Source organism: Prionailurus bengalensis, chromosome B1, assembly GCF_016509475.1.
Source record: "Prionailurus bengalensis isolate Pbe53 chromosome B1, Fcat_Pben_1.1_paternal_pri, whole genome shotgun sequence".
Taxonomy (NCBI): Eukaryota; Metazoa; Chordata; class Mammalia; order Carnivora; family Felidae; genus Prionailurus; species Prionailurus bengalensis.
The window spans coordinates 171,484,124-171,505,903 of NC_057344.1; the positions used below are offsets into that span (position 1 = coordinate 171,484,124).

At 42.4% G+C, this 21,780-nt stretch overlaps 1 protein-coding gene across 8 annotated transcripts in view; it reads right to left on the reverse strand.

Annotated features, from left to right (window-relative positions):
• Positions 1-21,780, reverse strand: part of LIMCH1 (LIM and calponin homology domains 1) — a 330,666-nt gene that overhangs the window by 96,624 nt on the left and 212,262 nt on the right. For all 8 annotated transcript variants that reach the window (XM_043572773.1, XM_043572769.1, XM_043572770.1 and 5 more), the window contains exons 4-6: positions 12,204-12,310; positions 6,653-6,683; positions 4,334-4,444 (exon numbers count right to left, since the gene is read on the reverse strand). In XM_043572773.1, coding sequence (XP_043428708.1) covers positions 4,334-4,444; positions 6,653-6,683; positions 12,204-12,310 — 249 coding nt within the window. The remainder of the gene's footprint in view (positions 1-4,333; positions 4,445-6,652; positions 6,684-12,203; positions 12,311-21,780) is intronic.

The following is a 21,780-nucleotide window of genomic DNA, read 5'->3' on the forward strand; positions in this document are numbered from 1 at the left end:
TTCCCCCTACCCTACAAACCACAAGAGAACAGAAAGAAAGAGAAAGTCAACATGTCTCTTGGAGCTTCAGCTGCTTTCTCACAGCTTGTTATGGGAAAGAAAAACAGAGAAGCCATTCTGTTCATGACTGCGTAGAAAGCCAAGAATGAAACCGCGGATCAAGCAAGAGCTGGAAGCTAAAAGGCTTGGCCAGTTTGTAAAGTGAAAAACAAGCCACCCGTGGTCATCCTTGGCCAACCTGGTCCCTTGGAACCTCAGGGTGAAGCAAGAAGCTGGTTCTTCTGCCAGAAATAAAGATGTGGACATTAGCTGGGTGAACAATTTTATTGGAGTCCATCAAGTCATGCAAAGTTAAGCTTCTGGGGAAGAGCAAAAGCTATCAGCCAACACAAAGGCTAGCGCAGTCTAAGTTCCTTTCTTTGTGGGGTCTAGTTATGTCATCGATGGTTTTTGTCCAGGAGCCCAGCAGCATTTTGTCTTCTACAGAGAGCACTTTAGGGACGGGAGAGAAGGCTCAAATCTGTCCAGTGCATTAATTGCTAGTTGTTCTAGTAGACGTGAGCTAACGAATGCAGTGTGAACTACCAACATCTCTGGTATTTTTGGATTGTTTCACTCATCTGTCCTCTTCTTATCCCCCTTTGTCAGAGATAATGAGAACCAGCTAAGGTTGCCGGGTGACTTACAGTATCCGAGAAACTCCAGATGCCGCTGTGTTACCACTCAACATTTTCTTCTTCTCTGTGATTTATAAAGTGGCTAACTCCCATACCGGAGTGTTTCAGGGTTCTACTTTTCCAACCTGATGACCCATCTGCACCCACCACACTCTGGTCGGGGAAGCTATTTACGCCTCAGATATTGACGGAGCATCTTCCGTGGGCCAGATGCAGTCCTAATGCTGGGGACACAACGTTCTGCAAAGCCAATAAATATCCTGTCCTCGCAGGCCTTATGGTCTACTGGAAGAGACCAAAGGTAAACAGATAAATGAATACAAAGTTGGGCGGTAGTATCATGAAAAAATAAGGCAGGATAAGGGAAGAGAAGTTGATGTTGGCAGAGGTCTGTTCCTGCCTATCACATTCCCTGCTCTTCATCCCTTGCTCTACTCGACATCCCTCACCTCCTGAAGCAATGGTGCTTAGGTCAGTCACGGCACCCATTGGCCCGGTCACAGAGCCTGGTTCAGGAATAGGACCCACACTGGGCCAGGGTAAAGCCCTAGCAATTGTGCAGCCGGGCCAAGGAGGAAGAATTCCCTTGCTTTCTGGACAAGGAGCTAGAAGTAGGTAACCCTGTGGACGCTGTTGGCCATGTTCCCCGATGTGAGGATATCTCAAGGAGAGAGAGCCGTAGAGAGGAAGAACCTAGAATGTTTGCCTTCCAGCTCCCGTCCCCACGATTCTAAGGCCACCTTAGTCCCCGTGGTTCTTCCTTCAATCTCAACGTTCTTGCAATATTTCTCCTTTGCTCCACTTCACAGTCCCCTCTTTTGGGAGACCCCCCTCTGACATATCCAGGCTCACTGACAGGCCACCGTCACTATGCTTTCAGAGATCTTTTCTCAGTATATAGCAACAGCAATCTACTATGAATACCCACTATGTGCCAGAAGCTTACGCTAAGGGCTCTACATGTGTCACTTTACAAGTTGATAATTTTTATACACATTTCTCACCCTAGGAAAATGAATATAAAAAATTTCTGGCTAGTCTCCTTTGTGAAAGAAAACATTTTAATTCCAAATTTATTTCAGCCTGCATCCGTGCAGAAGTGTTCCTGGCTGTCCCTTCAATATCTGTTCTCCGTTTCTTCTCCATTGAAAATATCCACAGTTTTTAGCTGCGGTAGTCTACCTCTCTCAAGTCTTTCTTTGCAGTGAGGCATGGATGTGTGACTGAGTTTAGGTCAATGGGACAGAGGTGCGTGTATGACTTCGCAGAAGTGTGTTTAAAGGGAAAGCATAGGCCTTTCTTCCCCTCATCCCTCCTTTCTCTGGACCCCAATGTGGATAAGATGGCTACAGCTTGTCCAGTCATGTTGGACCAGAAGGTGAGAACCCAAGGGTTGAGGATGTTGGAGTAAAAAAGAAGAACCCTGGGTGCCCGACCTGATGATCACCTGCCCACTGCTCACATTCAGACCTCTTTTATGTGACTTTGAAATAAAATTCTATCTTATTTAAGCCAGTGTTAGGGTTTTCTGCATAAGCCCAGATAAGCCCAGTTTTAATAGATAAAATGAAATAAAATATATTCCAGAGAAACAGATATCTCCAGCACCTCCAGGTGTGAAGTTCAGGTCAATTACTCTCTACCTAGAGGTATGGGAATACCACAGTGGGCCATTTTAGTTAAGTCATGTCTTGTCCAGGGATACCAAGTATTCCCTCATGTCCTGTGATGTTGTCTACATTCACTAAAAAAAGGGAACAGCTGGGGCGCCTGGTAGCTCGGCTGATGAAGTGTCCAGCTCTTAATTTAGGCTCAGGTCATGATCTCATTGTTCGTGGGATTGAGCCCCATGTTGGGATCTGAGCTGACAGCGTGGAGATCGCTTGGGATTCTCTTTCTCCCTCATCTCAACCCCTCCCCCATGCATGCATGTGCACGTACTCTCTCTCTCGCTCTCAAAATAAGTAAAAAACATTTTTTTTTTTTAAAAAAGGGAACAGCTATTAACAACAACAGGTCATTTCAAGGCAGCTGACATAGAGAATGGTCTCAATAGAAGGGGAAGCTAGGAGAGTTGAAGATTATAATTTTTTTTAACGTTTATTTATTTTTGAGAGAGAGAGAGAGAGAGACAGAGCATGAATGGGGGTGGGGGGGGGCAGAGAGAGAGGGAGACACAGAATCTGGAGCAGGCTCAGGCTCTGAGCTTTGGCACAGAGCCTGACATGGGGGTCGAGTCCACAAGCTGTGAGATCATGACCTGAACTGAAGTTGGACGCTTAACCAACTGAGCCACCCAGGCGCCCCAAGAGACTTGAAGATTATAGAGGAGCTGAGCTAGTAAGAAATGTCCATAACAAAAATAAATCAGATTCCAAGAGAATCCAGCAAAGAGAGGAACTGTGAGGCAGGGCTTTTAAACAGTTGTAAAAAGATGACGTGGGGCACCTGGGTGGCTCAGTCAGTTGAGCGTCTGACTCTTGATTTTGGCTCAGGCCATGATCCCAGAGTCGTGGGATCGAGCCCCACATCAGGCTCCATGCTGAGTGTGGAGCCTGCTTAAGATTCTCTCTCTCTTCCTCTCTCTTTCTCTCCTTCTGCCCCACTCCCCCACTTGTGCTCTCTCTCTAAAAATCTAAAAGAAAGATGACCCATCTACCAGTAAGATTCTTTCTCTCTCTCCCTCTGCCCCTTTGCCACTTGCTCACTCTCTGTCTTGGTGGGGACAGGTTGGGGGGAGGGGGCAAGTTTGTCAAAGTGCGAATGTCTCTCAGGGGGTCTCATTAGTGCATTTAGTTTGCATGTTTGAGAAATGAGGAAGGGCAAGGCCTTAACTATTTGTGCTACAATACGGACCTTATCCAAAACCCACGGATGATACAAGTGAGCCTCAAGTGAGCCTCACCACGTCGCTAGGCTGGTTGGGTGGGGCTGCTCACAGGTAATACTATATCCTAGAACTTTGGATGAGTTCACATACATCGCTGAACCTTAAAAGGACCATACAGGCGGGCACACATAAAACATCCCACTGTTTCTTTGACAAATTCCTACATTAGATCAGTCTTTCCCATAATCAAATAAATAAATAAAGCTTTGAATATTGTAAAAAATGTTTTCCAAGTTTCCAGGTCATCCGAATACAATGGCCATAAAATGCACATCTCAGGAGAGAATGTTTCTAATTTGTCAGAGCCCAGTGGATGCCCACCCAGCAAGAACTTGGCAGACTTACCTCTCACCCACACCAACGCCCTGACGGGTAAGCAAAATGACCTTTAGGACAAATGCAGAGCAAGTCTTCATTTTCGTATAATACTGTATTGTTTAACTCAGGCGTTACTCCCCCAAGAAAACAAGCACTGAGCTCTCTGGCATGCAAAGCCACATACTCACAGACTGAATTTGCTCTTTGGGAATTAAAGTTGGGGAGAGCTCATACCTTCCATTCTCTGAAGGCTACAAAAAGTTCAAGTAGGCATGGGATACACAAGGCAGAGAACTCATTGGTAAGACAAGCGGTCCTTCCCTTGAGTGCAAGACATCGCTGGCCTGTGCAATTTCACCACACCAAACCATCATCTTAAAAAGGAGCAAGTGTGTTGATTTCCCTTCTTATCTTAACCTCTTGGGATAAAGAAGAAAAGTCAAGTTACCTTTCTCATCTGAGCCAGCAAGCCTTCGAACTCCTTCAGGTTCAGTGTGGTTCCGCTATAGGATGCAGAGCTGTTTGCTGCTTTTCCCAGCCAGTAAATGGTAACTAATACCTGTGAAACAAAACCATGCCCAAGGGCAGGAGAATTTTCCCTCGAGAATTACTTTTTAAGCTAAGGGATCAGTAATGCTCCACTAACAGGAAAGCAGGAAGGAGAGAATGTGCAACACCGATGCATAAAAACCACCATCCATGAGGTATCCATTAAATGTAAAATCATTTTAATAAGAACCCAACGCTCTATCAGTCAACACAAACATGATTCGGTAGTTAAAATAAAGCTCCAGTTTTAGGAAAAGGTTGGTTGCAACAAAACGATCTCTAAGATGGCAAGAAGGAGAAACAAATCCTCCAGAATTATTTTTATGTAATAAAGGTTTCAAAATTAGGAAGTAAAAGTTTTCTATAACTCTAGAGCCTTTACCCAGATGAGCAGGAAACGGGTTGTCAATCCCTTTTGAGAGAAGGTGTTTTTAGAGGCTCGCGATTTCTATTTGTGGGCAGAGAGGTTCTGCTAAGATCAACTGCAAAACCTCAGAGGAGTGAGCCAGGTTAGTTAGTGGTTCCCAACACAAGAGCAACACAACCCATCTAACTGAAATCAGAAGAAAGCAATCCAATAGAGAGTACGATTTTCAGATATCCAGCTTTGGGGTATAGTTAGATTCCTATTAATCTGAGACGGGAATTTGTAGCCTGGACAAGATTACTGCCAGTTAAATAACCTTGCATGCTTACAAATGTCCAAGAAGTTTCAAGAGTCTGAAGCTGCGGTCCCAAGTTAATTTTTTTTCTGTTTTTCCAAAGAAACTGTCCACAAAAGCAAATGCTCTTTGCATCAATTTTTCCACAAAACCCAGAAGGCTGAAGAGGAGCTCCTTAAAACTGACTTATTGGGATCTGAAGCTTACGGAAAAGCTATTATTTTATTTTCACATGTGGTCTTATTGCTTCAATCAGGCTGGGAAGTACTTATGGTACCTCCTCCCTCCACTTGCTAGACCAGGAAATGCTTTGGACAATGTGATATGTGTACATGGTTCCAGATGGCAACAGGCCCAAAATATGGTTGTGGGTATTGATGCTACGATGTGATTCGGTTTTCCACCTCTGTGGGAAAATTGCACTTCAGGAATCCTTCAAAACTTCCAGAAAGTCTTGTTAAACTGATTGCTTACAAATAAATTTCCAGAGAACAGACAATTCCAAATGTCAGGACATTAACTAGGACCATAAACTAACTAATGTGGGCTAAGAGTATGAGGCTATTTTGAAAGGTGTAACAGGAGAAAGATAGAACGGTGTTGTGTTTTAGATTATGGGTTTTCCAATTTGTTTAAATGCATGAGAAAAAAATGGCATATAGCCCTAGTTTTACAGGAGGAAAAAGAAGACAAGAATGAAAATGTCAACCAAATATAATAGCACCCTGGAAATTAAAAAAAAAAAAAAAAAAGGAGGGGTCATAGCCACTTTTAAATTTTATATACACAAGGTCATTTCTTAGATTCCTAATTTAAAGTTAAAATAAATGAGCACTGGGAGACCTGGGTGGTTCAGTCGGTTTAGTGTCTGACTCTTGATTTCTGCTCAGGTCGTGATCCCAGGGTTGTAGGATTGAGCTCTGTTTTGGGTTCTGTGCTGAGTGTGGAGCCTGCTTGAGATTCTCTCTCTCTCTCTCTCTCTCTCTCTCTCTCTCTCTCTCTCTCCCTTTACCCCTTCTAACCCTCTCCCATTAAAAAAAAAAAAAGCACTAATGTACTTGCTCTTTGAAAATAAGATCCAACTCCAAAAAGTTGATTTGGGGAAGTAGTAATAAAAACCCAAAAGATCAATTAAAAAAAAATAGAAAAAGTACAGGCCCATGACAGTCAACACTATTTATATCGTGCTGATCTTTTCCCTAAAAAAAGTGTGCTCAGCTGCTTTATTTAATAATCCCATCTGTGCCTACAAACAGAAAGGAACTGAGATTAATGCTGAGACAGATCATCTTGTATTTAAGAAACAACTGCAGAGTGCAAGCTTTCATTTATTTACTTCTGGAATGATTCCTTATTAATTACAGAAAACTCCCCCATCTATAATTTTTGTTTCTATCACAGTGATTGATTATTCTATCAGAGACACCTGTCTTTGTGTTCTAAGGACTCTTCCTAGCAAGGCATACAGAAGGCAATGAACTTATGAGCTAAATTTTACACCTGAACCACAAAAATTAGAAGGAAAGATGTTTTGAAAGTGAAGTGAAAACACTTACATTTTTCAGCTTCCTACTGTAATCAAGGCTCCTAATTAAGGAAAAGGAAAAGAAAATAACAGTCAGAATAGCAGTTGCTTCCCTGTGATCTTCCCTTAAACACCTCTAAGATGTACTTGAAGCAGACACATATCATGAAATCAGCAGAATATATCATTTTTTCTAAGGTCTATGATGAGTGATTTCAGGTCCTAAATAAAATCATTTAGGAAGCAAGATGCAAAAGGACGAGACAAAATCAGCCTTCCAAAGTGCACCATGCAAAGATGAATGCCTTTTGATATCTGGAAAATGAAGGATTCCATCTAAAAACTAGGACTGTTTATATTTGTATTCTCAAAGCTCAGCTGTTAAGGTAAAATTTGTGCCTTGATTACAGACCACTGTGAAATCAAAATCTTACTACCCTTCCAAAATCTTTGTGCAAGTAGTACTAAAAGTCTAAAGGGTCTAGAACCTTACTTAATTAAACAGACCTGAAAATATATGCAGAAGAGGCAATGTTACTCAAATACTTGTTCTTGTCTGCTACAGATAGAAATTAGTGTTGGGAATTAGCCATAAGCAGGAAAATATGTGTGTTATGTTCGAATATACACATGTGCATTCTAAAAAATACATAAGTACTTATTCTCAAACTATAAACGAAAAAAGCTAGTTGTTGATACTTTCAAAATACTCATACAGTGGAATATAAAAATTTCTACAAAATTATTCCGAGGTTTCTTTAACATGTCAACAAATAAATGCTAGGAAAAACGAAGGACTGCATTTCTTTTTCCCACAGTAACTTCAGTTGGGGTGGAGAGCAGGGGAAGGGTGAATACAATTGTATTGCAAACACCAGTCAAGAATTCCTTCAAGCACTTAGACACCAATTACTTCATTGCTGCTTATTCTGACCCAAAGAACATATTAATAAATAGGTGTACAATTTTAAGTCAGTGGATATTTCAGGGAATAGAAAACAAGATAGTATATGCTAAGGAGATAAACCCATCAACAAGGGCTTGGATTGAAGGAAACGTTGGTCTCATTCGGATTTAAGAGAAAGTTTTCAAGTTTCCCCTTTTTAGTAGAAAAAAAATTATGGCATTACCTGCTTAGATGTTTGCTGGGATTTTTTAACTTACAAAAACAAAACAAAATGATGAAAACAAAAAAAAAATCTAGGCAAGATTTGAAATTGTAATGAAAGATAAGTTAAGAATGGGGAGCATAAAATGTTTTCTGTATTGATAATGAAACTTCATTGACTATCATTGTGACCCAGTTCTAAAAAATCCTGCTGGGCCCATAGTAGGAGCTCACAAAATATTTGCTGAATGATTTCTACCTAACAACCAATTGTGTGAAAACGCTTCCAAAATTTTCAGAGACATGCTCAGGAGCAAGCCATAGCCTTTCCTCATTTTTATGCAATTGCTTCAATTCCCTGGAATAAACTTGCGGCATGCCTTTCTGGATTAGGCTTTCGTTCCCCATCAAGGTTGTCTGGCATCCATTACAGGTAGAGTTCACTAAATTACACATGCAGTAATCATTTGCAGCTTGTCCCTCTTTTTTTTCTTTCTTTCTTTTTTTCTTTTTAGTCTACTCAAGTTACCTCTCAAAAAAAAAAAAAAAAAAAGAAAGAAAGAAAAGTAAGAAAAATTACCTCCAATAAAAGCTAAACTAAAGAGCATTAAAAAAAAAAAACCCACAAAAAACACATCATGGGAATCTACCCCTCCAAACCAAGAGTGCACTGTATACACTGTATGTTAGCCAACTTGACAATAAATTATATTAAAAAAAAAAAAACATTTCAGGAAAGTATCCACATTTGCTCTGTGGGATCTGCCCCTGTACTGTATGGCTTACGCTATTAATTAGTGGTGTCAAGGGGTGTTTTCCATCTCTACTAATGTTCTGCTCAACCCTCAGAGGGTAAAGCAGAAAGATGCAGCACTTGTATTTTAATCTACCATAGCGATAAGAATCTACATATGTTACAAATGTTCCCTGTCTGGTGCCAGATGAAACCAGCATCATTTACAGAAAAGCTGTGAAGCAGATAGCTCATTCTATGCCCCACCCTTCATTAAAACTAGAAATGGGTTTCTAAGTACTGTAAATGAATTTATGGTATAATTTTAATACAAAGTTCCTTATGTTCTTCTAGAAACTCATACAGTGAAGGAAACACTTTTCTCCGTAATGATTCTAGGTTCAGCATCCTGCCAGGTTTGTGGGCTGCCCACCTACCACACTCATTCTTGCTCATTACCCTTCTACCACACCAGATACTTTGCTTATCCTTTTTAAAGAGCAAGTCTGTTGCTCCTCTCCAGGCTTTCTACTTGAACTTCCTCTGCCTTGAATGCTCTGTAGGTCTTCACATGGCTGGTTCTTGCTTCCCATTCATGTCTCAGCCCACAGCCTTCAGCTGAAATGCTACTTCTTTAGAGGGGCTATGTTTGGCCACCAGTTTTACTGAGATTGACATATGGCACTGTATAAGTTTAAAAAACACAACATGATGATTTGATACATGTATATGTTGTGATGGTCACTATCTTTCACATCATCTTTTACTTCCTTCTCAGCACTTATCACTCACTCCCTGTGATTATCTTTTTGATTTACTTGTGTATTTCTTATCTCCTGACACTGTGTGTAAATTACCTGTGAACAGGAAGTGTTGGCTATCTTGTTCATTCCAGTTGTCTAGTGACTGGAAAGTATCTGACACATAGGAGCCGCTCAGTAAATAGTTACTGAATGAATGAACGAAAAATGATAAAGTTACGGAAGGTGATAGGAAAGCCTTGCCTAAAGAAAATAATAATTCTCAAGTGAAGGAAGAACCAAAAAGGGAAGAAAATGAAGAAAAAGAATACAAAAGGGGAGAGAGATGGAAAGACAAGATAAAGAAGAGAGGGGAAGCACAGGGAAGAAAAGGAGATGGAGAAAAGAAGCAGCTGGAAAGATAAAGAAAAATGACAGAAGGAAAAAAAAAAAGACAGGAGAAGGGGAAGATGATACAGTAACTGAGAAGGGACTGACTGTATGTCATTCATTAGTCTAAGTGACTTTTCCTCTTTAGGTTGTTTTCTGTGTCTTTTTCCTTACAAGTTGGTTGGACCATCTTCCCAGATCTGAGCAAGCTGAACACTGAGCAAGCTTTAGCTAGAATCATACCTGTGAGAACATTCTGTCCAATTCCATCTTATAGATAAAGACACAGAGCCCTACTGAAGCAAGAGAACTTGCCTAGGATTATAGACCCAGGGAGTAGCAGGTCTAGGGGCCAGACTCCTGGCTTCCTGATACCCAGGTTTTTGTAGATAGGCAGTAGAGGTGATATAAACTCTGAATCTCTAAAATCAAACTATCTCAAAATTCTCCTGGTTTAGTGACACATTGATTTAGAATAGCTTAAAAAAAAATGCAGTTGCCAACACCGTCAAAGCAAACTTTCCTTTACCCTCCAGGCGATGTGCATATCACTAATTGTTACGATATCTATAGTTACTACTGCTTCTGGCCACTTGCCACCTAGGTCAAACTATGCATGTCAGATGAGGCAGAACCCATCTCCTAAAATGAATAATTTATAGAGGCTGGATTAATATATGGAGCATGTGATGTCTAAAATGAGGTTTATGGTGGTTTCCATATTCAAATACCATAATTGGTATTCTGTTTGTGCCCTTAAGTAATTTTTTTCCATGAGAAATATTAAAGAAAGGTATATTGACAAGAGTGAAATGATTTTATGTAATCAATTCCCAGTCACGAATCATAAAATCCAATGTGAACTAACTTGATTTCATTCAGTAGCTTCCTTTTTTTCCCCCCAATCAATACTGGCAACGAGTATACAATTAAGAGCCCTGAGTTTTGGCTTCTCTCCCTTTTCTGTTCCTCCATGATAAATGGCCCAAAAGTAATCAAAAGAAGTGTATGCAATCCACAGACCCTATCTATGTAATTAAGCTTATTATTAGGGCATATTCATGCCAAATGTTGTTTGACCAAAGTGGGAAATGTTTTGTATGTCATGTGTAGAGTGTGAAGGGACTTCTAAGCTACAGGAAAGTTATCTCTACCATCTCATGACGATCTTTCTTCTCATTACCCTGGTCACCAGCCATTCCTTTCCAGAGAAGCACACTGCCTTTTCTTTTATTGAGCCATTCTATCCCAAAAATTCTTTGGCCGCAAACATGGCTCAGTGAGTAGACACAGTCAACAGCAGTCAAATAGCCAATAATCCATCTTCAAAGAACCTGATCACTGACATATGAGAAAACAGTTACAAATGTAAACGAGGAAGCGATTTCTCCAGAATCTATTGCCCTCTTTGCATAACAAATAGTGCTCAGATCTGTTTACCAAGTTTGTAGTCTTCCAAAAGCCTATTCAAATGCCCAACGAGAGCCAATAAAGGCTTTTTGTCTAACACAGATTCTGTGCATATTTCTCTCTTGCTTCTCCCTCCAGTAAGTCTCACCTAACATTTTTCTCGTTCTTTTTAACATTCTAACTCTCCATGTGTGATTTTTGCTTTAAAAAAATTACATTTGATCAGAATGAAAGCCGTACACAGGGGGAGGGCCAATATGTCTTGTTTGGAAAGCTTGATTTTTACCTTCACGTTTTTATTTTATGAGACACGTGCAATACTCTGCTTCTTAGACCTTACAACATCATTGCAAAGTTACAAGTCAAACCATAAATAGGTTTTCCTTAAACATAAATCTTTTTTTTTTTTTTTTTTAATTTTCAAGTTAGTTAACATACAGTGTAGTCTTGGCTTCAGGAGTGGAACTCACTGATTCATCTCTTACATATGGCACCCAGTGCTCATCCCGGAATGTGCCCTCCTTAATGCCTGTCACCTATATAATCCAGTTCCCCAAGCTCCTCCTCTACCAACCCTCAGTTTGTTCTTGTATTTAAGAGTCTCTTATGGTTTGCTGCCCTCTGTTTTTATCTTATTTTTCTTTCCCTTCTCCTATGTTCATCTGTTAAGTTTTTCAAATTCCACATATGACTGAAATCATATGATAGGTGTCTTTCTCTGACTTATTTCGCTTAGCATAATACCCTCCAGTTCTACCCACATTGCTGTAAATGGCAAGATTTCAGTCATTTTCATCATCAAGTAGTGTTCCATTGTGTGTGTTTGTGTGTGTGTGTATATACACACCACATCTTCTTAATTCGTTTATCAGTTGATGGACATTTGGGCTCTTTCCATACTTTGGCTATTGCCGATAGTGCTGCTATAAACACTGGGGTGCATGTGCCCCTTTGAATCAGCATTTCTGTATCCTTTAGATAAGTTCCTAGTCGTGCAATTGCTGGCTTGTAGGGCAGTTCTATTTTTAATTTTTTGAGGCACCTCCACACTGTTTTCCAGAGTGGCTTCATCAGTTTGCATTCCCACCAACAGTGCAATAGAGATCCCTTTTCTCCAGATCCTCACCAACATCTGTTGTTTCCTGAGTTGTTAATTAGCCATTCTGACCAGTCCCTTAAACATAAATCTTGTGTTACTTACTTGACTGTTACTCTGTTGGATGTATCCTGTAGGTCACTAGGATCAAAAAGTTGAGATTCTCTAAGGCCGAGCTCTTTACAGCCTCTCAAGAATAAGATGATATTGTCCTGGAGGGAAGAAAAGAAATCCAAGTCTATATTATTTTATATTATTTTTATGATCCAGCCCTTCCACTTTAATAGTCCAAATTACCAAAGGGATGTCAGTCATTAAGACAGCAAGAGTCAGACCTAAATTATGGCTTGTTGGAAAATAAAATCATATTTGGTTAGGATATGCCAAGGTAAACAGACACTTTCAAATTTCTAAACCCACAGCATGCCAAATTCATTTTTTTTCCTTTACCTTAATACATCTGTGTACAACTGCAAGTAAAATATCATTGAAAAGCAGAATATAGCATCTTTTAGGGCACCTGGTGGCTCCGTCAGTTAAGAGTCCAACTTCAGTTCAGGTCAGGATCTCACAGTTCATGGGTTTGAGCCCTATGTTGGGCTCTGAGCTGACAGCTTGGATCCTGGAGCCTGCTTCAGATTCTGTGTCTCCCTTTCTCTCTGTCCCTCCCCTGCTTGTGTGCGCTCTCTCTCTCTCTCTCAAAAATAAATAAAACGTTAACAAAAATAAATGGGAAAACAGTCTAGACTTAATTGGGAAGAGAAAAAAGAGGGGCATTGAAAGCTTTTGCAAATAATGCAAAAGACCCTTTCCAACGTGAACATTTTCTCTTTGAACTGGCAGAGTAAGAGGCACCATTGACCATTGACGATCCTGCCCTTCACCTGTTGAGAGTCAAGAATAAACAGATGGCTCTGAAAGGGACTACAACTGTGGGTCACCCTTCTGGAACTGCAGGGCATTAGCAGTGGGTTTGTTGGTTACAAGGTCTTCACTGTCCTCTTCCTAGAAGACTTCTGCTAGAGAGACCTACAGGAGAGGAATAATAAAGGGGCCCAACCAGTGTGAATCCATCTGAATACTCTAAGAAAGTTACTACAAAAATCTGAAATGATGGTGGTTACGGAATTATATTCACGCAAGTGCTGTTCAACAAAGTAAACCAAAGAGCATTGTGTTTCCCAATTACCCAGTCTGTAGGCCAGATTCTAAGATGACCCCCAAGAATGCCGCCCCCTTGTGTACACACCCTGTAACAATCGCCTCCCCTGGAGTGCTAGGGCCCCGTGAATGTGATGGATATGACTCTGTGATTACCTCACTAACCAGCTGGCTCTGAGTTCATTGAAAGGAAGATTATCTGATTGGGCCTGACATAATCAGGGGAGGATTTCAAGAAAGTGAACAGAATTCCTGGTGGCCATGAGTTCTGTAGCTGCAAGGAGATGAATTCTGTCAACAAGCACATAAGCTTGGAGGAACCTTGGTAGCAGAGATAGGACCTCGGCCCCAACCAACACCTTGATTTCAGCCCCACGAGACTCTTAGCAAAGGACTCAATCATGCTATGTCCATACTTCTGATCTACAGAAACTAAGATAATAAATGGGTATTGATTTAAGACTCTAAGTTTATAGTAATTTTTTATGCAGCAACCAAACAATTAATATACCCAGGCTCAAAACAACAAGAGCAATAGCAATAAATTGCTAACCTTTATATAGCTTATATTGAAAGCGTCCTCCCAAGAGCTTTATATGTACTAACTCATTTAACCCCTGTACAACCTTAGTAGGTATTTCACCTTAGTAGGTATTTTGTAGGCGCTGATAGCAGGTATTACTGTCATCCTCATTTATAGATGAGCAATCGGAGGCACAGAACAATTAAGCACTTTGCCCAAGTTCACACAGCCAGCAAAGGATGGAGGTACAAAAACAACATGACATATAAGATGGACACGAGCATCAAATCTGAGGCCGGCACCAAAGGAAGATGATGCTGTGGAATTAGGGGCTGATCACAGAGGGCCTTGAAGGCCATAGAAAGCAGACCACAGAAATCACAGAGGGGCTGTCATCTGAGAAATGGTGCTCAGATCTGCAGCAGAAGTAGACTGTTGGGGGTAGGCCTAGGGGGAAGTAGAGAGTGTGAAGGAAGGACTTCAGAGCGGTAAGACAGGAGGCAGGGAGACCAATGAGAAGATACTACAGTCTCACTTCGCTTCCATGGAGGTGACCCCTCCCAGAATGTTTTGTGTCTTTCCCGTGTCCTGGGTTTTCTTCAGCAGTCACGATGGGCCATCATGCGCAAGACCTGCATCATTCACACACCTCTTACAGAGTGACAAAAGCTGGTCAGAGTCCAAAGCTAGCCACACCCCTGATAGTCTCTCCTTCAGTTACTTTGCATGTTTTAAAAAGATCAAATTTCTCCTTGAAGTTTTCCTCCTTTCCCTCCCATCTCTAGAGTTTTATTAGACGCGCATGCCAGTCGTTTCCAGGGCATGCAACTACCTTTTTGGTTGGTCTGTGAGCTCTGAGGACTTCTCACTCAGAGGAAAACAAAGGACGGGTCCTGGTATTCTCTAGGAATCATTTGGGACCACAATAAAAGGACCAACCTTTGACCACCACGGAGTCCCACAAGAGGCACACGACTGTGGCACTTCAGGTCCTTAAGAAAGGCAAGGAGGTGCTCTTCCCTTAGGCATCCCCAGATGTGCCCTTGAACGCCTGCTATATTCATCACACAGACTGCGTTGCCAGCTGGGCTGAATGATAGGGGCTGGCAGATTTCAATGACTGCCGGCCTCCTCTCAGCTCCTTGCTGCAACCTAATGAGACTGGAGGGGAGCCAGACCCCGGTCAGGAGAAAAGCCCCAAGAAAAAGCTCCACAGCCAAGAGCTCACAGGGGCAGCAGCCAGAGTGGGTAAAAAGGACTGTGCCTTTAATTACATAAAATGCATTCTGCAAATTCCCATCTGCCTTGCTCTTCACACTGAGATTTTTCCACATGTACAATTCCAAGAAAAACTCCCATCTTCGTGTTGTACCTCCAGAAGCCAAACTATACAACAGAGTCTCGGTCCCACAGGAGAAGAAGTAAAAGACACTGATTTACGGCAGTGACCATTATATTACCTCCTCCTATTGTAGTATTACAAACCCAATAAAACTTAGTAAGCCTTCAAAAAAAGTTTTTGAGTGACTCTTCAAACATGTCAGTCACTAAAGAACAAAAAATTGGACACTGAAGAGACACGATGACCAAATGTAATTTATGACCTCTGATTGGATTCTAGATGCAAAACAGAAAAGTAAATAAGGCTATAAACATCTAATTTAAATATGGACTGTATGTTGGAGGACATTATTGAATAAATGTTAATTTTCTTAGGCAGGATGATGATGCCATATAAGAGGATGTCTTTATTTTTAAGCAAACATATGAATTATTTAGGGATGATTTATGATAACGTCTATGACATAATTTCAAATAGTCAGGGGAAAAAAAGGTGTGTGCATATGAGAGAGAGAGAGAGAGAGAGAGAGAGAGAGAGAGAGAATATTTGCCCGTCATGAAGAAAGAGATAAAGCAAATATGGCAAAATATTAACAATTGGTGAATCTAAAGTAGGGATTGGCAAACTTTTTTTCTGCAAAAGGCTATGTGGTAAATATGGCTTTCTGGGCCCATAATGGTCTCTGACAAAATGACTCAGTTCTGTCATTGCACCCAGACAATACATAAATGAATGGGAATGTCTGTAGTCCTATACATTTTATTTACGAAAGCAGGCACTGGGCTGGATTTGGCCCACGGGCCGTATGGTCCACAGGGCCTACGCCAGGTGAATGCTGTGTAGACATTCACTAGGCCATTCTTTCAACCTCTCTGTACCTTTGGAAGTTTTCCAAGAAAAGTTGGGAGAAAAGGGTTTTAAATTTATAGAAGCGTATTCAGCTACATGGCTTGGCTGGCAAGACCAATTTCATAAAATTCAAGGAGAAAATAATGGTTGCCTCAGAGTCAACTATTGCAAAGTCACTGAGGTAAGTGATCAAGTGCCACTGATGGAAAGTTACCATCTCTGGCTAACTGGAAAGTACTGTAACCCGAGTCTCAATTCAACACAGGTACTTAATGTAAAGTTCCTAAAAAGAGTCCATTTTGTGTTAGACTAATATTAATGTGTGTATTTAGACTGCTGTTTTTGTAACTACCATGCATTAGCTCCTCCTTGTTCTTGGTGCAGTGGTTTCCCATTTCATTTATTTGTGGACCTGCCCCATGCGTGAAAACACTCCCCAGGGCTCTAGGGTTAAGAAGGCCTGAGCTTTCCGCCCTCCCTAGGGCCTCTTCTCTGAAAAAGTCCTTGTACTTTGCTACCTGCTTTTCTTGCTTCAAAGGCAAAATGAAGGAAAGCCCAGGGTGGTCTCTACCTCCAGAGTGTAGCAGTATCCTTGGCCTATAGTAGGTACTCACTCAATATTTAAAATAAATTAAGTGCTGCATTCTAGGGACTTATGAGAATAACAACAACAACAACAACAAAAACCAATAAAATTCCTTATCTTCATGCAGCTGACATTCTAGTAGGTAAATTCATAAGGACTTACAACGAAAGTCTCTTATCTTCTGGATTAATTTCCATGATACATTAAATGGCTGGATTTGTTCAAGACATCCCTAAACAGAGGTCTGCCTTCCAATCAGACAGTGGAAGTGAGAGAAGAACAAATATATCAAGGGACACTGTAAAACAGCTTTGGAGTCCAAAGGTCTCCAGTTAGAATTCCAGTCCCATCCATTTATTAGCTTTCGGCCTTGGGCATCGTTTCCGAATCTTACTGATCCTCAGATTCTGAATCTGTAAGGTGGGGGGTGGGGGGGTGGGGGGGGGTGCCATCAACCTTACAGAAACACCAGAATTATAGAGGATATATATTAAGAACACAGCCAATGTCTGGCACCTTCTGGGCATTCATTATATGGAAGTTATTAGTATATTCTTGTCAACTCAGGTCAAGAAAGGCCTATGGAAAGTGAAATGAGGAATGGTTTATCCGTCCATGAAAAACAGACACAGTGTAGATACACTATAAATATACACTACAGCCCTTGCCAGTGACATGGGACATGGTGAGAGGAAGGAAGGAAGGAAGGAAGGAAGGAAGGAAGGAAGGAAGATAGAAAGAAAGAAAGGGAAAAACAGAAAGGAAAAAGATAAAGAAAGTTTAAAAAGGTAGTTGCTATTATTGTTTAGTTACTATTATTAACTGCCAACTTGTCACTTTTCTACAGGCTACCTCAAAGTTACTCACAAGCTATGTACCAAAAGTCCATTTGTAAGACAGCTGCTAACATGTCATTTGTAATTATCTCACAGAAACAACCTCTGCATGGTGGTTCCCAGAACCAAACATGCCCGCCTAATCCAAAATGTACGTGGAGGGAGTATTAACCATATTACGAACCTAACTGCTGAGCAGAACAACATTTCAGCGGGAAAGTGCATGCGTTGAGAAAAGCCAAGCACGCAGCCTTCTTGGCTTCCAGGATTCCGGAGGCCATAGAAAAAGCTTCATCAGCCCAAGGCAGTACCACGGGAGGGAGGAGGGGAGAAGGGTGGACGAGCAATTCAGCGCAAACCTCTGATCACACCACGGCCTGATCCTTTCTCCCCCTCATATCTTCAGAAGGCAGGTAGGAGCCTGCCGCTACCTTTCCCCTTCTCCAGCTGTCATTTCCAACTGGACAGGGACTTCTCTGTTCCTTGATCCTCTGCAGAACAGCCTGCAGCTTTCCAGCTCGGGGAAGGAACCAGCATTTAATGGTTCTCTAGGGAAACCAAACAGGTGGTAAGAGGCTGCCTTCTTTGTCCGATCTCCTTGGCTTTCTTTCCTTTACAGCCAACAGGGAAAGGTCAACATGATGGTGGGTTTGGAGTTCACAGAAAATGAAAGGAAGCTCATTCGTGTTTCAAGTGAACCTAGACGCCTACACTGCCAGGTATTCAAGATGCCATATACACCCAGCATCCATATAATTTTCTGTTTCAACAAATGAAAAGACTGAGTGGAAATAATAAAATGTAAACTGCGATGACATCTGCTGAATTTCTTATCTTAATACATTTTCTATAATAAATATTTGCCTTAAAAATCTTAATAAGGATTAGGATATCTCAAAAAGATTTGCAAGTATATGAGAGAGGATCAGATCCTTTTGGAGAATCAATAACTAATACCAATATTACTTTTCTGTATTATATTACAAGGTTTGATTTAAAAAAAAAAAAGAAAGAAATAGGGGGCACCTGGGTGGCTCAGTCGGTTAAGCGTCCGACTTCAGCTCAGGTCATCATCTCACAGTTCATGGGTTCAAGCCCGCGTCTGGCTCTGTGCTGACTGCTTGGAGCCTGGAAGCTGGAGCCTGCCTCAGATTCTGCATATCCCTCTCTCTCTGCCCGTCCTAGCTCACCACACTCTGTCCTTTCCTCTTTCTCTCTCAAAACTCAATAAACATCAACAAAAATTTTTTTTAAAGAAACATGACTTTTGTTAGGTTTTCTACAAGTGAAGCAAACAAACTCCCTTTAGCAGAAAAGCAATTACAGATTTCAGAATTTAAGGAATACGTTACCAAAACATCTCCAGGAACTTACCCCACAATTAATAGAATTTGGGGATTTCCTGGACCTGCCGTGTGCTCACGGTTGCTCTCCCAGCCTGTATGGGTTCCCGCCAAGCTCCAGCAACTGGCAGGTGCCCAGAACAATCAACACTGGCCAGACTTTCAATGCATTTATATTTGCCGGGAGTGCTTAATGAGGATAGCAGGCCTTCCACCGGGAGCTGGCTTGTTATGCCGGGGGGTGGGGGTGGGGGAGGAGCGGGGGGCGGCAGTTCTGGGGAAGCTTGACCCAGAAGGTGGCAGCTGGGTGGCTGCTAGAAGGAGCAGAAGACAATTTATGGATGGGAAATGAGCAGAAGCATGGCGGGTGGCAGGGAGAGAAGGAAAAGCTGGGAAGGGGAAGAAAGCCAGGAGAGGGCAGCTGGAGGAGCATGTGAGAGCTCTGGGAAGGATCTGGACTGTTCTCCGGGTGGTGAGGACACAAGGGCAGCTGAGGAGGATGGAAGGAGTCTGCGGATCTGACCTTTATTTACAGAGACAAGGTCTGGTGGCAGCAGGGGGATCCACTGGCTGGAAGACAGGGTCCACTTAAGAGATTATTACAAGAGCTCAGGGAGAGATGAGGAAAGCCTGAACCCACACAGAAGCAACAAGAACAGAAAAGAGGGGGCGGTTGTGAGCACCCCTGTTGGCTGGTCAGTTGAGTAGATTTGGAAGTAGAAAATGAGAAGAAGGAGGGTGTTTGAGGCGGTGCTGAGGTTTTTAACCACTGAGACCATCTTCAGGAACAGAGGAAGGGGAGATTTGCGAGAACTGGAAATGATAAATTAAGTCTGGAACATTCTGTATTCAAAGAACCACAGCTCTTTGGGAGCTTCTATTTGGGTCTGGAGCTAAGGGGTGAATTCTGGTGGAATTATGCAGGTTTGGAAATCACCAGGACGTGCCCATGGCAGGACAGGGAGCATGATACTGCCCAGGAGAGTTCAGACAGGACAGGAGACACTAAAACAGGACCATCCAGAATGCCAACATTTAAAGAACCATCCGAGGAGAAGGAGCTCATTATGCCTGAAGAGAGGCAAATGAGAACAGGAGAACCAGGCAAGACTGCCAGGGAAGCCAAATGAGAGCACTGTTCAGGGAGCCCCGTGTTTTCCAGAGCCAAATGCTACCATGTTGCATCTAGGGTACCCACACTGCCACTTACTGGCTGAATAGCCACAGGCAAGTTGCTTACCTGGTCCCTGCCTCAGTTTCCTCCTCTAAAAGAGTAAATCCTCACAACGGCCTCCAAAGCCCTCCAGAAGCTGCTGCCCACTACCTCTCTGACCCCATCTCCACCGCCCTCCCTCTCCCTGCAGCCAGGCCCAACTCCTTGCTGGTCTTCAGCCAACCCTGCCAGTGCCTCTGCACTGCTCTTTTTCTTACCTAGCTATTACCTAAAACAATCTCTGGTATATAGTAAGTCAACATCCAATAAATATGCATGTAAGGAATGAATGACCATCAAAATGGAGATACTCATAATATCATAGGGCTGCTGTGAGGAGTTAAGTAAGAAAATATACATAAAGTGCTTAGAAGAGGACAATGTTTGGCACGATGAGTGTTTTCTATTATGATACTTATTTCTATTAGAATGTAAACTGTTAAGTCGTCAACGAATGGATTTTCTATTAAAAAAATTTTTTTTAACGTTTATTTATTTTTGAGACAGAGAGAGACAGAGCATGAATGGGGGAGGGTCAGAGAGAGGGAGACACAGAATCCGAAACAGGCCCCAGGCTCTGAGCTGTCAGCACAGAGCCCGACGCGGGGCTCGAACTCATGAACCGCGAGATCATGAGTCGGCTTAACCGACTGAGCCACCCAGGCACCCCTGGATTTTCTGATTAGAAGGACATTACTGACTTTTGGGAGAATTTCCCTGCAATGATAGGGTAAGAAACCAGACTGCCAAAGTTAGGAAGTCAGTGCAGAACCAAAAACATTGGAGAAAACACACAGAGACACCTTTGGGAAGTCTGGCAGAGAAGAGATTCTGAGGTGAGGGATGGTGGGTCAAAGGAAGGTTGGCGGACTGGTTCTTTTAGGCAAGTTGCATGGCAGGAGAAACGTGGCGCCTTGCTCATCCTAGAGCTTCCCTGCCCCTCCCAGACCACTGATGCTATCATCCTCATGAGCAATGCTCATTCATTTGAGGTTTGAACCATCAGTTCTCCACCATAGTGACCTTCCATCCTACTCATTATTTCTGTCACAATCATGGGGGACGCTGACGCCAAGCTCACCACTCAATACAATCAACATTTTAGTTGACTTTAAATTCTCCACGGGCAGCCTGTTCGATAATCTGGCCTTCCTTCCAGTTCTTTAACTGCTTTGATTCCAAAAGTTTTTACTTACACGCCCTATTTCAGGGTCATAATCGTCACCCATACGTGGCCTGTGGAGTTTTAAACTCCAACATCCTACTGTGGGTTTAGCCCCTCTCCCTCCGGGCTCCTCATTCCTTCTCTCCCATAGTGTTTGCTCTTCCAACCCAAGATGCCCCTTTTCTCTCAGTCCATTTCCCTCTCCCCTTGCTGCCTGGTTTCCTTCATGATCCAGTCCAGACCAGTGAGACTCTTCTACTGCTCCCCTTCTTGTGTCTTTGGCACCCCTACCTCTCTGTCTTTCTGTTAAGGGGCAAAGACTAGGAAAAGGAAATAGCGCAGGTAGAACAGTTAGCCTTGGAAATGAGCCTGGTGGCCAACCAACACAGCCATCGCTTGCCTCTATTCGAAGAGGGATCAGGTATGCCCACTCCTCATGTTTCTACATGAGGGGACAACACTTCCGGCCCCTCACTCTTCTTCTGCCAGGTTGGTGTGGGAGAAAGAACAGGGCATGCTCAGTTCAGCCAGTTTGGACTTCCCCTCTGTGGAAGACAGCCTGTCTGTAAGACATATGTGTCCTGTCTGTCTCTGCCATGTGGTAAGAGGCTTCTCTCTGTGGGGGAGGGCTGTGGTTGTCCAGCTGTGCCAGGAATGGGTGGAT